We start from the raw sequence: 14,343 nt of genomic DNA on the forward strand, positions 1-14,343 counted from the left end.
CAGATGACAGATGCGAGTGCTTTTGCTAACAGTACGACATCGACTGCAGCGCCTCTCCAGGGCTCGTGATCATACCGGTTTGGCCCTAGACAACTCGAAAACCGTGGACTGGTTAGGTGAGTCCCGATTTCAGTTGGTAAGAGCTGATGGTAGGATTCGAATGTGGTGCACACTCCACGAAGCCATGGACCTATGTTGTGAACAAGGCGATGTGCCAGCTGGTTGTGGCTCCGTAATGATGTGGGCTGTGTTTACATGGAATGGACTGGGTCCTCTGATCCAACTGAACCGATCATTGACTGGAAATGGTTACCTTCGACTACTTGGAGACAATCTGCAGCCACGTTCCCAAACAACGGCTGAATTTTTGTGGGTGACAATGCGTCATGTCACTGGACCACAACTGTTCGCGACTGGTTTGAAAAACATTCTGTACAATTCGAGCGAATGATCTGGCCACCCATCGAACATTTATGGGACATAATCGAGAGGTTAGTTCGTGCAAAAAATCCTCCACCGGCAACAGTTTCACAATTATGGACGGCTGTAGTGGCAGCATGGCCCAGTATTTCTGCAGGGACTTCCAACGACTTGTGGAGTCCGTACCACAGCGAGCTGCTGCACCACGCGGGGAAAAAGGAGGTCCAGCAGGAAATCAGGAGTTATCCCATGACTTTTCTGACCTCGATGTAAATGTAGATAAACGTAAGTTAATGCTGATGGGTAGGAGCAACATTTCTGTGATGCTCGGAAACAGTGACGACGGTATATTGCTTGACTTAGTCACGTCGGTGAAACGTATAGGTTTAACGACCCGAAATGACGTGAAATAGAACTAGCTCATAAGATCAATAGCCGAATACGATTTATTAGAGGAGTTCTGGAAAAGCATGGCGAGCCTATAAAGGAGACGATGGTGCGACCCCCTGATGAGTATTGTTCGAGTAATTGGGATCCCCACCAGCTCACATGAAAGGAATACACTGCAAAAACTTAGAGGCGTGCTGCTAGATTCAGTAGAGTACGAGAGTGGTAATAGTCAGCGAGTTTAGACTGGATCCTTGAAAGGAAGAAGACGGTATTTCCGTTAAACGAATAAGAGGACGTTTAAAGAGTAAGCATTTCCGATAATTTTCAAAACGCTTCTACTATCTCCAGCGTTCATATTGCGTTAGTTCAAAGTGAGGGAAACTAGGGTTTACGAGAGATAATTGTTCGAGCAAAACAGATGTAATATCCGGCGTTCCTCAAGGAAGTGTTATAGGCCCTCTATTGTTCCTGATCTATATTAACGACATAGGAGACAATCTGAGTAGACGTCTTAGATTGTTTGCAGATGATGCGGTCATTTATCGTCTTGTAAAGTCATCACATGATCAAAACGACTTGCAAAATGATTTAGATAAGATATCGGTATGGTGCGAAAAGCGGCAATTGACCCTGAATAAGGAAAAGTGTGAAGTTATTCACATGAGTACTAAAAGAAATCATCTAAATTTCGATTACGACATAAGTCACACAAATCTGAAGACCGTAAATTCAACTAAATACTTAGGGATTACAATTACAAATAACCTAAATTGGACCGATCACATAGATAATATTGTGGGTAGAGCAAACCAAAAGACTGCAATTCATTGGCAGAACACTTAGAAGGTGCAACAGGTCTACTAAAGAGACTGCTTACATCACGCTTGTTCGCCCTATTCTGGAGTATTGCTGTGCGGTGTGGGATCCACACCAGGTGGGACTGATGTATGACATCGAAAAAGTACAAAGAAGGGCAGCTCGATTTGTATTATTGCGAAATAGGGTAGATAGTGTCACAGACATGATACGGGAATTGGAGTGGCAATCATTAAAACAAAGGCGTTTTTCGTTGCGACGGGATCTTCTCATGAAATTTCAATCACCAGTTTTCTCCTCCGATTGCGAAAACATTCTGTTGGCACCCACCTACATAGGGAGAAATGGAAAAATGATCATCACGATAAAATATGAGAAATCAGGGCTCGCACAGAAAAGTTTAAGTGCTCGTTTTTCCCATGTGCCGTTCGAGAGTGGAACGTTAGAGAGACAGCTTGAAGGTGGTTCATTGAACCGTCTGCCAGGCACTTTATTGTGAACAGCAGAGTAATCACGTATGTAGATGTTCCTTTTGTGAGTGGAACAGGAAAGGCAATGATGAGGTTTTTACTTATACATACTCTGTCCAGTCACATTAATGCAACCAACAGTAAAAAGCCTGAACCGCTGCGAGACGTGCAGGAAGAGAACCAATAGGTCCTGGGAGATACCGATTCTATTATCGTGGCCAGCTGCGTTTGGATTCTCGGTTGAGGATCCACGGCGCGAACAGCCCGATCGAGATGCTACCGCAGATTCGCGATTGGGTTTAAATCTGGGAAGCTTGTTGGCCAGGGAAGTACGTAAACTCATTCTGGTGCTCTTCGAACCACGCACGTACACAGAGAACTGTGACACGTTGCACGTTGCGTTGTCCTGCTGGTAGATGCCGTTGTGCCAAGGAAAAACAAACTGCATGTAGGGTTGGACATGGTTGTAACGCAGCAAGTTATTACGAGATAACATTCGTTGCAGTAAAGCACGCAGCCGTCTCTACATCTACATATACATGGTTACTCTGCAATTCACACTTAAGTGCCTGGCAGGGGGTTCATCGAACCATTTTCATACTACTTCTCTACCATTCCACTCTCGAATGGCGCGTGGGAAAAAGGAACACCTAAATCTTTCCGTTCGTGCTCTGATTTCTCTTATTTTATTATGATCATCATTTCTCCCTGCGTAGGTGGGTATCAACAAAATATTTTCGCATTAGGAAGAGAAAGTTGGTGATAGAAATTTCGTAAATAGATCTCGCCGCAAAGAAAATCGCTTTTGTTTCAGTGACTGTCACCCCAACTCGCGTATCATATCAGTGACACTCTCACCCCCATTGCGCGATAACACGAAACGGGCTGCCCTTCTTTGCACTTTTTCGATGTCCTCCGTCAATCCTACCTGGTAAGGATCCCACGTCGCGCAGCAATATTCTAGCAGAGGACGGACAAGTGTAATGTAGGCTGTCTCTTTAGTCTGTTTGTCGCATCTTCTAAGTATTCTGCCAGCAAAGCGCAGTCTTTGTTTCGCATTCCCCACAATATTATCTATGTGGTCTTTCCAATTTAAGTTGCTCGTAATTGTAATTCATAGGTATTTAGTCGAATTGACAGCCCTTACATTTGTGCGATTTATCGTATACCCAAAATTTATCGGATTTCTTTTAGTACCCATGTGGATGACCTCCCACTTTTCTTTGCTTAGTGCCAATTGCCACTTTTTGCACCATACAGTAATTCTCTCTAGATCATTTTGTAATTGGAATTGATCGTCTGATGATTTTACTAGACAGTAAATTACAGCACCATCTGCAAACAATCTAAGGGGGATGCTCACATTATCACCTAGATCATTTATGTAAATGAGGAACAGCAGAGAGCCTATGACACTACCTTGCGGAACGCTAGATATCACTTTTGTTCTACTCGATGATTTACCATCTATCACTACGAACTGTGACCTCTCTGACAGCAAATCACGAATACAGTCACACAACTGAGACGATACTCCATATGCACGCAATTTGATTAATAGTCGCTTGTGAGGAACGGTATCAAAAGCCTTCTGGAAATCTAGGAATATGGAATCGATCTGAGATCCCTTGTCGACAGCAATCATTACTTCATGGGAATACAGAATTAGCTGTGATGCACAAGAACGATATTTTCTGAATCCGTGTTGGTTATACTGTATATCAATAAGTCATTTTCAAAAATGGTTCAAATGGCTCTGAGCACTATGGGACTTAACATCTGTGGTCATCAGTCCCCTAGAACTTAGAACTACGTAAACCTAACTAACCTAAGGACATCACACACATCCATGCCCGAGGCAGGATTCGAACCTGCGAGCGTAGCGGTCACGCGGTTCCAGACTGAAGCGGCTAGAACCGCACGGCCACACCGGCCGGCTAAGTCATTTTCTTCAACGTGATTCATAATGTTCGAGTACATTATATGCTCCAAAATCCTACTGAAAATTAAGGTCAGTGATGCAGGTCTGTAATTCAGTGGGGTACTCCTATTTCCTTTCTTGAATATTGGTGTGGTGGATGCAGGATGACTATGTTTTTTTCGCTCTGCTCACAGCACAGCAGACGCTGCCTGCCGTGAGAACTGCATAGCGTAACATTCAGTCGATACGAAGATTCATACCCTCTACGAATCTAAATAATCCATATTAGTTATTATCAGATTTTGTTCAAATTTGGTACACTGCCTTTTGTTAATAATGGAATGATGCTGTCATAATTTCAGATTTTTATTTATTATAGTTCCGGAGATAAAGAGAATCACCTAAAAGTCCTAAAACCTACGCTTGTTTTTTAAAACCAAGTTAGGAACAATAACAGATTTACTTTCATCATCATTTGAAGCCATTACAAAGTTGTCAGAGCACAAAAATCAATTAATTAGAATTTTCTTTTTAAAACTTCAGTCACATTGCATTACGTAATACAAAAATCGGTCAAAATTATTATTTGATTATGTTTTTCTTTGTGTGAGTGCGTGAGAATGATTGAGAGAGTGTATGTGGGACATACGCTAAAATTTAATATTTCATTTTGCGTAAAACTTTGTACAAACGAACCGTGAGAAAGTGATGTTGCAGCCACGATTCAGGTGACGTATGTCTGTGTGAGCGTGCTTTTGCATAAAAGCAGCCAGAATGGCAGTTAGAGGCGGAATAATTTTATTTATCAGCTTTTAGCTGCATCAATTTTTCGCTGCATCGTACCATTCTCTGGACTGAAGACCACAACAACAACATCAATTTGAAGAATATTTCGCACTTTGCTTATTTGGTTAAACATAATACAAGAAATTGAAGTTTTGCTTACATTAATTACTATTAAATTAGTGATTGGATAAGGCAAGATTTGCCTTGAGAATGATCAGGAAGGAATGTTCTGATTAGTGGTTTAGACCAACAGCCAATCAGAATTAAGATGTTCCCACGCGAATAGAGGAGTATGCAGAGAGGAGAGTTCCTCGAGAAGGTCGCTTGCTAGCCGGCCTACGCACAACACGATGTTAGATCGCTCCTCACAAATACTCTGTAAGATGAAGAAACAGTGAGCTAATTTCGGTTCGAACATGTCGTGACTGAAGCGACTGGAGTTACGAACGATTTAATGAAAGTTTGGTGTTTCTAAGTTAAATAGTTTGAGAGATATGAGCGTGTGAACTTTCTGGTCGTAGTAAGAATCCCACGCGGCGTGTTCCGTACAGAATATTTTGGCGAGCACTTCTTACGAAGAAGACCACTGAAATGACCCAATGTTTAATTCGCGAATAGTTGTGGGTCTGTGAGTGGTAGAACGTGAAAATTAGTCGGGTCGGACTTGCTAAAATTCTGTCTGCTTTTCGGGTGAATATTTGTTAAACAGACAGTGAACTTTCAGTGAGAACATTTCACCATATTAAATACGGACTTGATAGCCATTTGATATGTTTCAAAATAAATAAAAAACAGAGTTAATCTAATTTTAACGCTTTTCTGCAAGTAGACTGAATATCCCGAACGCCCGATTTTTTAATCGTAAACTTTCAGGAACTGACTTTCAACTAGAGTTACGTGGCCTCTGTGTGGTAGGTATTAGGTAGTGGTTTCATCAACGCTGCTTTACACTGCCTAGCACGTATCTGCTACCACAGAGAGACGGGACATTGGCAAGAATCCTCTCGATGTAGGTGTACTAAACGACAGCGTTAACAACAACACTGAAGACCGACCCCGCCCCTCCACATGGTCCCCAAGACAATGCATACTTGTGTTGACCCACTGTGCCTTCCAGAATGGCGAGATCAACCAGGGAATGCACGAAATCATTCCTCAGACCATAACGCTCCTGCCTCCGGCCTGAACCCTTTCGAGAGTAGTTGGAGTGTGATTGCCTTTCAGACATTTCACGCTGTACGCAACAGCGGCCATCTGGAGGAGGGGACATAAAAAGCGATTAATCTGAAAAGACCACCTGTCGCCACTCAGTGAACGTCAAGTTGCGGTATTGGCATGCAAATTACATCCTTATCACTGATGAACAGCAGTCACAGCACGGGCATATGAACCACGCGCCTGCTGCAGAGGCCCATACGCAGCAAAATTCGCTGAACGGTCGTTAAGGAGACACTGTTGGCAACCCCTTGGTTCATCTGGGAGATCAATTGCTCAACAGTCGCACGTCTATTCGCCCGTACACATCTCCGCGGGCGTCGTTCACTCTTGTTACATATGACACGAGGTGCAGCGCAGTTGCCTCGGCGCCGCGTGTTGCCATGCGCGATATACACTCCTGGAAATTGAAATAAGAACACCGTGAATTCATTGTCCCAGGAAGGGGAAACTTTATTGACACATTCCTGGGGTCAGATACATCACATGATCACACTGACAGAACCACAGGCACATAGACACAGGCAACAGAGCATGCACAATGTCGGCACTAGTACAGTGTATATCCACCTTTCGCAGCAATGCAGGCTGCTATTCTCCCATGGAGACGATCGTAGAGATGCTGGATGTAGTCCTGTGGAACGGCTTGCCATGCCATTTCCACCTGGCGCCTCAGTTGGACCAGCGTTCGTGCTGGACGTGCAGACCGCGTGAGACGACGCTTCATCCAGTCCCAAACATGCTCAATGGGGGACAGATCCGGAGATCTTGCTGGCCAGGGTAGTTGACTTACACCTTCTAGAGCACGTTGGGTGGCACGGGATACATGCGGACGTGCATTGTCCTGTTGGAACAGCAAGTTCCCTTGCCGGTCTAGGAATGGTAGAACGATGGGTTCGATGACGGTTTGGATGTACCGTGCACTATTCAGTGTCCCCTCGACGATCACCAGTGGTGTACGGCCAGTGTAGGAGATCGCTCCCCACACCATGATGCCGGGTGTTGGCCCTGTGTGCCTCGGTCGTATGCAGTCCTGATTGTGGCGCTCACCTGCACGGCGCCAAACACGCATACGACCATCATTGGCACCAAGGCAGAAGCGACTCTCATCGCTGAAGACGACACGTCTCCATTCGTCCCTCCATTCACGCCTGTCGCGACACCACTGGAGGCGGGCTGCACGATGTTGGGGCGTGAGCGGAAGACGGCCTAACGGTGTGCGGGACCGCAGCCCAGCTTCATGGAGACGGTTGCGAATGGTCCTCGCCGATACCCCAGGAGCAACAGTGTCCCTAATTTGCTGGGAAGTGGCGGTGCGGTCCCCTACGGCACTGCGTAGGATCCTACGGTCTTGGCGTGCATCCGTGCGTCGCTGCGGTCCGGTCCCAGGTCGACGGGCACGTGCACCTTCCGCCGACCACTGGCGACAACGTCGATGTACTGTGGAGACCTCACGCCCCACGTGTTGAGCAATTCGGCGGTACGTCCACCCGGCCTCCCGCATGCCCACTGTACGCCCTCGCTCAAAGTCCGTCAACTGCACATACGGTTCACGTCCACGCTGTCGCGGCATGCTACCAGTGTTAAAGACTGCGATGGAGCTCCGTATGCCACGGCAAACTGGCTGACACTGACGGCGGCGGTGCACAAATGCTGCGCAGCTAGCGCCATTCGACGGCCAACACCGCGGTTCCTGGTGTGTCCGCTGTGCCGTGCGTGTGATCATTGCTTGTACAGCCCTCTCGCAGTGTCCGGAGCAAGTATGGTGGGTCTGACACACCGGTGTCAATGTGTTCTTTTTTCCATTTCCAGGAGTGTATTTTAACCACGACGGAGCGCGAACATGTTACAGACTTAGCCGTTTCGTAAATGCTTCCACCTCTGGCCCGAAAGCCAGTGATCATGCCCGTTTGGACGTCAGATAACTCGCCTAGATTCCGTAATACGACAAAGACTACACTGTTTTGCTCGTACCCCGACACGCTTTATACAGGGTGTTACAAAAAAGTACGGCCAAACTTTCAGGAAACATTCCTCACACACAAATAAACAAAAGATGTTATGTGGACATGTGTCCGGAAACGCTTAATTTCCATGTTAGAGCTCATTTTAGTTTCGTCAGTATGTACTGTACTTCCTCGATTCACCGCCAGTTGGGCCAATTGAAGGAAGGTTATGTTGACTTCGGTGCTTGTGTTGATATGCGACTCATTGCTATACAGTACTAGCATCAAGCACATCAGTACGTAGCATCAACAGGTCAGTGTTCATCACGAACGTAGTTTTGCAGTCAGTGCAATGTTTACAAATGCGGAGTTGGCAGACGCCCTTTTGATGTATGGATTAGCACGGGGCAATAACCGTGGCGCGGTACGTTTGTATCGAGACAGATCTCCAGAATGAAGGTGTCCCGACAGGAAGACGTTCGAAGCAATTGATCGGCGTCTTAGGGAGCACGGAACGTTCCAGCCTATGACTCGCGACTGGAGAAGACCTAGAACGACGAGGACACCTACAATGGACGAAGGCCGGCCGGAGTGGCCGTGCGGTTCTGGGCGCTACAGTCTGGAACCTCGTGACCGCTACGGTCGCAGGTTCGAATCCAGCCTCGGGCATGGATGTGTGTGATGTCCTTAGGTTAGTTAGGTTTAAGTAGTTCTAAGTTCTAGGGGACTGATGACCACAGCAGTTAGGTCCCATAGTGCTCAGAGCCCTTTGAACCATTTGAGCCAATGGACGAGGCAATTCTTCGTGCAGTTGACGATAACCCTATTGTCAGCGTCAGAGAAGTTGCTGCTGTACAAGGTAACGTTGACCACGTCACTGTATGGAGAGTGCTACGGGAGAACCAGTTGTTTCAGTACCATGTACAGCGTGTGCAGGCACTATCAGCAGCTGATTGACCTCCACGGGTACACTTCTGCGAATGGTTCATCCAACAATGTGTCAATCCTCATTTCAGTGCAAATGTTCTCTTTACGGATGAGGCTTCATTCCAACGTGATCAAATTGTAAATTTTCACAATCAACATGTGTGGGCTGACGAGAATCCGCACGCAATTGTGCAATCACGTCATCAACACGGATTTTCTGTGAATGTTTGGGCAGGCATTGTTGGTGATGTCCTGATTGGGCCCATGTTCTTCCACCTACGCTCAATGGAGCACGTTATCATGATTTCATACGGGATACTCTACCTGTGCTGCTAGAACATGTGCCTTTACAAGTACGACACAACATGTGGTTCATGCACGATGGAGCTTCTGCACATTTCAGTCGAAGTGTTCATATGCTTCTCAACAACAGATTCGGTGACCGATGGATTGGTAGAGGCGGACCAATTCCATGGCCTCCACGCTCTCCTGACCTCAACCCTCTTGACTCTCATTTATGGGGGCATTTGAAAGCTCTTGTCTACGCAACCCCGGTACCAGATGTAGAGACTCTTCGTGCTCGTATTGTGGACGGCTGTGATACAATACGCCATTCTCCTGGGCTGCATCAGTGCATCAGGTATTCCATGCGACGGAAGGTGGATGCATGTATCCTCGCTAACGGAGGACATTTTGAACATTTCCTGTAACAAAGTGTTTGAAGTCACGCTGGTACGTTCTGTTGCTGTGTGTTTCCATTCCATGATTAATGTGATTTGAAGATAAGTAATAAAATGAGCTCTTACACGGAAAGTAAGCGTTTCCGGACACATGTCCACATAACATCTTTTCTTTATTTGTGTGTGAGGAATGTTTCATGAAAGTTTGGCCGTACCTTTTTGTAACACCCTGTATACCTACCACTACCAAGGCTGCCACCTGCCATCTGTGAGTCCTTATTGCTCGACGACATCGGTCACGTGCGGTGGTCACATTCTATGACTTGACCGCGTAGTACTTTCCGGCATGTGACTCGCGGAGTATGTACGTGGATGTAGATGCAAGTTGCGCAGAGATTCCAAAACGTCCGACCCTTCGAGAACTGCAAATCACATTGAAGGAGAACTGAAGCAACATAGGTACAGAACTGTTGAACAACTACGTGGAGAGTTTGCATGCAGTTGCAGATTTTGCTTTACCGCCAGCAGTGTCTTTCTTGATCCGTTAGTACGTTTACAGGTACTGGAACTCCTTTTCGTCAGGTCTTCTGTGTTTGGTTGCCATGAGAGAATAGTCATATCGAATATATAGAGAGTTTAAAAAAGTGTTCCTGTATCCCATGTTACTACAGGAGATTAAACTGGCCAAAAATGTAAAAGTAAGTCATAAAAATAACACTTATTGAGGTGCCAGCTAGTCTGTAGTATGATAGCCATTACAGGTTGAACATTAATAAAGCAGGCCGGCCGTTGTGGCCGAGCGGTTCTAGGCGCTTCAGTCCGGAACCGCGCGACCGCTACATTCGCAGGTTCGAATCCTCCCTCAGGCATGGATGTGTGTGATGTCCTTAGCCTAGTTAGGTTTAAGGAGTTCTAAGTTCTAGGGGACTGAAAACCTCAGATTTTAAGTCTCATAGTGCTCAGTGCCATTTGAACCATTTGAATATTATTAAAGCGACAAATGCAGGCGGTTTCCTGAATGGAAATGGAGGAAAAAAGGTTCTCTGAAGATGTGTCCGGTAATGCATCGTTGCCACGGTAAATGGCGCTGGCGAATGAAACTTCCTCTGACCGCAGATGACGATTATGCAGATTGATGATGCCATTTCTGGTAAAGGTTGCTTCCTCGGTAAAGAGGACTGGTGACAGGAATCCCATAACTGTGATGGTCTGGTACAAAAACCATCGACAAAATCCTTCCCGTAGAGGTAAAATCGTTGCTGATAATCCTTGTACTCGTTGCAGGTGATAGGGATAGTAGCGGTTGTCATGCAGGATGCACACAATCGTACTTTGCCTTACACAATGTTGGCGGGACACTTGCCTGGAGCTTGTACTAGGGTTCGTCTCAATATCCTATAGAACCCGGTCCGCCAAATCTGGTGTATGCATAGTCCGCCGCCTCCCTGCACGTTCGCGTGTCTTAAAGGACTCATGATCACACAAACGCCCAGAAAGGGCTTGAAATGTTTTGTGATATGGTTGGTGTCTGTGAGAGTATTTGTTTTGGTATAGCCGTGCAGCCTCTCAACTGTTTCCATGTTTAGCCGTAAACAAACACCATTTCGGCTTGTTCCCGACATGAATACCAAACCATTCTGCTGTTTACAGTACACTGCGTCAATCACACAGCCTGCAACATACAGGGTACTCACAGCACGTGGTAGGAGCAGCTTTCATTTGTCAGCGCCATTTACCGTGTCAACGATGAATTTCTGGATACATGTTAATAGGACCTTTTTTCTTTCTTTCCAGTCTGAAACCTGTCCCTGCAGATTGTCGGATTTATTAATATTCGCCCTGTATGTTTTCCTATAAGAGGAGTTAAAGTTTTACCACCCATTCTCATACATCTTTCAACCATTATTCGGAACGAATCACGAATTCGTGGGATCACATTTATGGGACAATCAGTACCGTAGCGTGTACACATTCTCGATGAGTGTGACATAAATCAAAGTTTTGAGAAGGACCTAGACTCATAAATATAAATCATTAAGGACCAATTAATGAGGAGGATTTACTGTTGGATCTTCTGGATTAATTAGTCGTTCATTAAACGTTTGGATTAGAAACTGTCATGAGATGCTTAGAGAGTGAGGTTTTTCCCAATCATCGAAACAACATATGCGACGTTCTCCAAGAGTGTGCAATGTGAGTAATTTGTTGCGCAGAAATTATTCTTAAACAGTAACTGTTAATGTGCACGGTTATTCGTAGGGCGCTACAGGTCTTTCACCCACTTTCCATCCACACACTTATTGAAAAACCAACCTGGTGCCTCATTTCAATTAGCGCTACAGTATTTGCATCTCCTACACGTGGTTACTGTGATAATTTATTATTCCACACTGTGTAAAACTCGCCTCATCCGCAAACAAAATGCAAGCTGTGAACTATGGATCTTCAGCGCTTAGTACCGTACGCACGAAATGGTTTCTGCAAGAAATTGCTGTGATAGCTATGACCAACATCATCGTCGCAGTCGATGGAATAGGCACAGAGACAAAGAAAACAAAGACGAAATGAGCAACAAAGCTCAACAGGAAGGCAGCCTACACCATTGCATACCGTAAATCCCCGACACAAGTAAAATAATCCGTATCTCAAACGTTATTTTCTCCGGAAATGCGTTTAGAGAACTCTTTTCTAGTTTTAAGCAATACTATCACCTATAAGAATACAAGTTTTTATCGACGAAAAGAGAGAAAGATATTTAATAGCGTGGAAAGCAAAGCAAAGCTTCTCACACTGGCCCTGATGGACCAGTCGAGACCGACTGACTGTTGAGTCATCCTCCGCCAGTGGTTTCATTGGACGCGGTACGCAGGGGCGTGGAGCCAGTACACCGCTCTCCGGCCGCTGTCGCCTTTCTTTGCATAACGTACTGGTCCTAACTATAAAAATCGGTTCTATATAAAATGTGTTCCAAGAAGGGGCAAAAAATCGCGGACACAATGCACAAACGAATATCTCGGTTCTATGGCCACAAACAGAGAATGAATGACTCCACATGGACATAACGCATCTTCAGTGCACTCGACTCAAAACCGAAACATGTATACCCTGTCAGAAAATCCAACCAGAAAATGCACAAAAACGAAACACCTTCAGAACAGCTTCCCGAGACGAGAAACGGACAAATGATGCCAAATGGTCAGCTGAGAGCCGTGCTAGACGCGGCGAACTGACGAAAAATTCCAACTTACACAAAAAGGAGAACAATAACTATGATGGTTGCACAGAGATAGGCGACTAACAAAATAGAAGAGAAAATGAAGATTAGGGTTTAAGGTTTCGTCGACGATGAGGACGTCAGAGACGGAACACAATCTCGGATTAGAAAAGAATGCCCTTCTCACTAGACCCATCCGTCATTCTCCTCGCCTGATTTAGGGAAGCGATAGAAAACCTAAGCCTGGGTGGCCGGACTCCCGCTCCGCAGTGCACCTCGCTCACAATGATCACAGTTAGAAAAAAAGGCAAATTACTCACCCACTGGAGGACATCTGGCCGGAGCACGTTGTCCGATTCAACTATGATGATCTCGTAGCGGAGTTGGTCTTTGAAGTGCTCGTCTACCCAGCGCGAGCGTTTGTACAGGTCCATGGATGGGTTTAGAAACAACTTCACGTTGTGGACTTCTTCGTTCCAGAAAAACAGACCAGTCGCCGTGAGCACCGTGAACAACAGGGTTCCCACGAAGAAGTGCACTGGCCGTTTGGAAATTATTACTGCTAGTCTGAAAAAGAAAGGTAGCAATTGTTCAGAAGATTTTATGTCTGAAAGTCCGTACGAAGAAAAACTATCACATCTAATTGTTATTATATACTAACAGAAGTGGAATGTGACACATCATGAAGCACCAACCCGGTATTTCTCAAAGTTTTTGGAGATGTTCATTACAATACGGGTAGTAGGCCTAAACGGTTAAACTTTCCTTCCATTTGGAACTGGTGTCCGTCATCAATATCAGTATGAAGTGTACCTCACACTGGCACAAATACACTTCTGTATTCGTTGGCAAGGAAGCAAACAGTCTCAAAATGTCATCTCGAGGCATATCTGGGACTGGACAGATCCTCCTGCGAAGCTGAGTGCTCGGCGTAGACGGCTGCCATGCGTAGGACCCGGGTTTGATTCCGAATATTATATTTATAGCTGTGTCCGAGATTTCACATGTGTGGAATTTATTTTTGACGTACAAAGCTTTTTTGTAACAACGTTTGAAGTAGTATGACTGGGGAAGTAGTGTGAAAAACAACTGACAAGGTCACGCCTGCAACACGCAGCGTTTGATCTTGTACTTGGTTTATGGTCATTTCATAACATAAGCTCACTGGGAATTATACAAGTTTAAATGGTGAAATGTTGCACGTAAGATGGATTGCGATTATCAAAAGTCGCTCGCCTGTGCCACTTCTCGTCAAAATTTCCGCTTCCATGATGTTACGTTAGAGAGAAGTAACTAAGCCTCTGTGACTTAAGAGCTCTGAAGAGCGAGATAATGGCGCTCTCAATTAGACTTACGTAGCGCTTCGATTTCAGAAGGAGTTTCCAAAGAGCGATTTAGGGCGTGATGTTCTTGAGCTGCCGAAAGTCTCACCTCACGATCTTCATTGGCTACTTGAGACCACATAGTCCTCAGTCCTTTAGTCAGTCTGGTGTATTCAGAAAGACTCGACCATTTTCTAGACATTTTTATTCGTAAAGAAACCAAAATCAGAATGTAA

The 14,343-nt window shown here is 45.4% G+C and overlaps 1 protein-coding gene across 1 annotated transcript in view; it reads right to left on the reverse strand.

Annotated features, from left to right (window-relative positions):
* The window catches only part of LOC126248348 (patched domain-containing protein 3-like), a 700,291-nt gene that overhangs the window by 390,317 nt on the left and 295,631 nt on the right, over positions 1 to 14,343 (reverse strand). The window contains exon 2 of the mRNA XM_049949258.1: positions 13,106 to 13,352. Coding sequence (XP_049805215.1) covers positions 13,106 to 13,352 — 247 coding nt within the window. The remainder of the gene's footprint in view (positions 1 to 13,105; positions 13,353 to 14,343) is intronic.

Source organism: Schistocerca nitens, chromosome 3, assembly GCF_023898315.1.
Source record: "Schistocerca nitens isolate TAMUIC-IGC-003100 chromosome 3, iqSchNite1.1, whole genome shotgun sequence".
In the NCBI taxonomy this organism is placed as follows: domain Eukaryota; kingdom Metazoa; phylum Arthropoda; class Insecta; order Orthoptera; family Acrididae; genus Schistocerca; species Schistocerca nitens.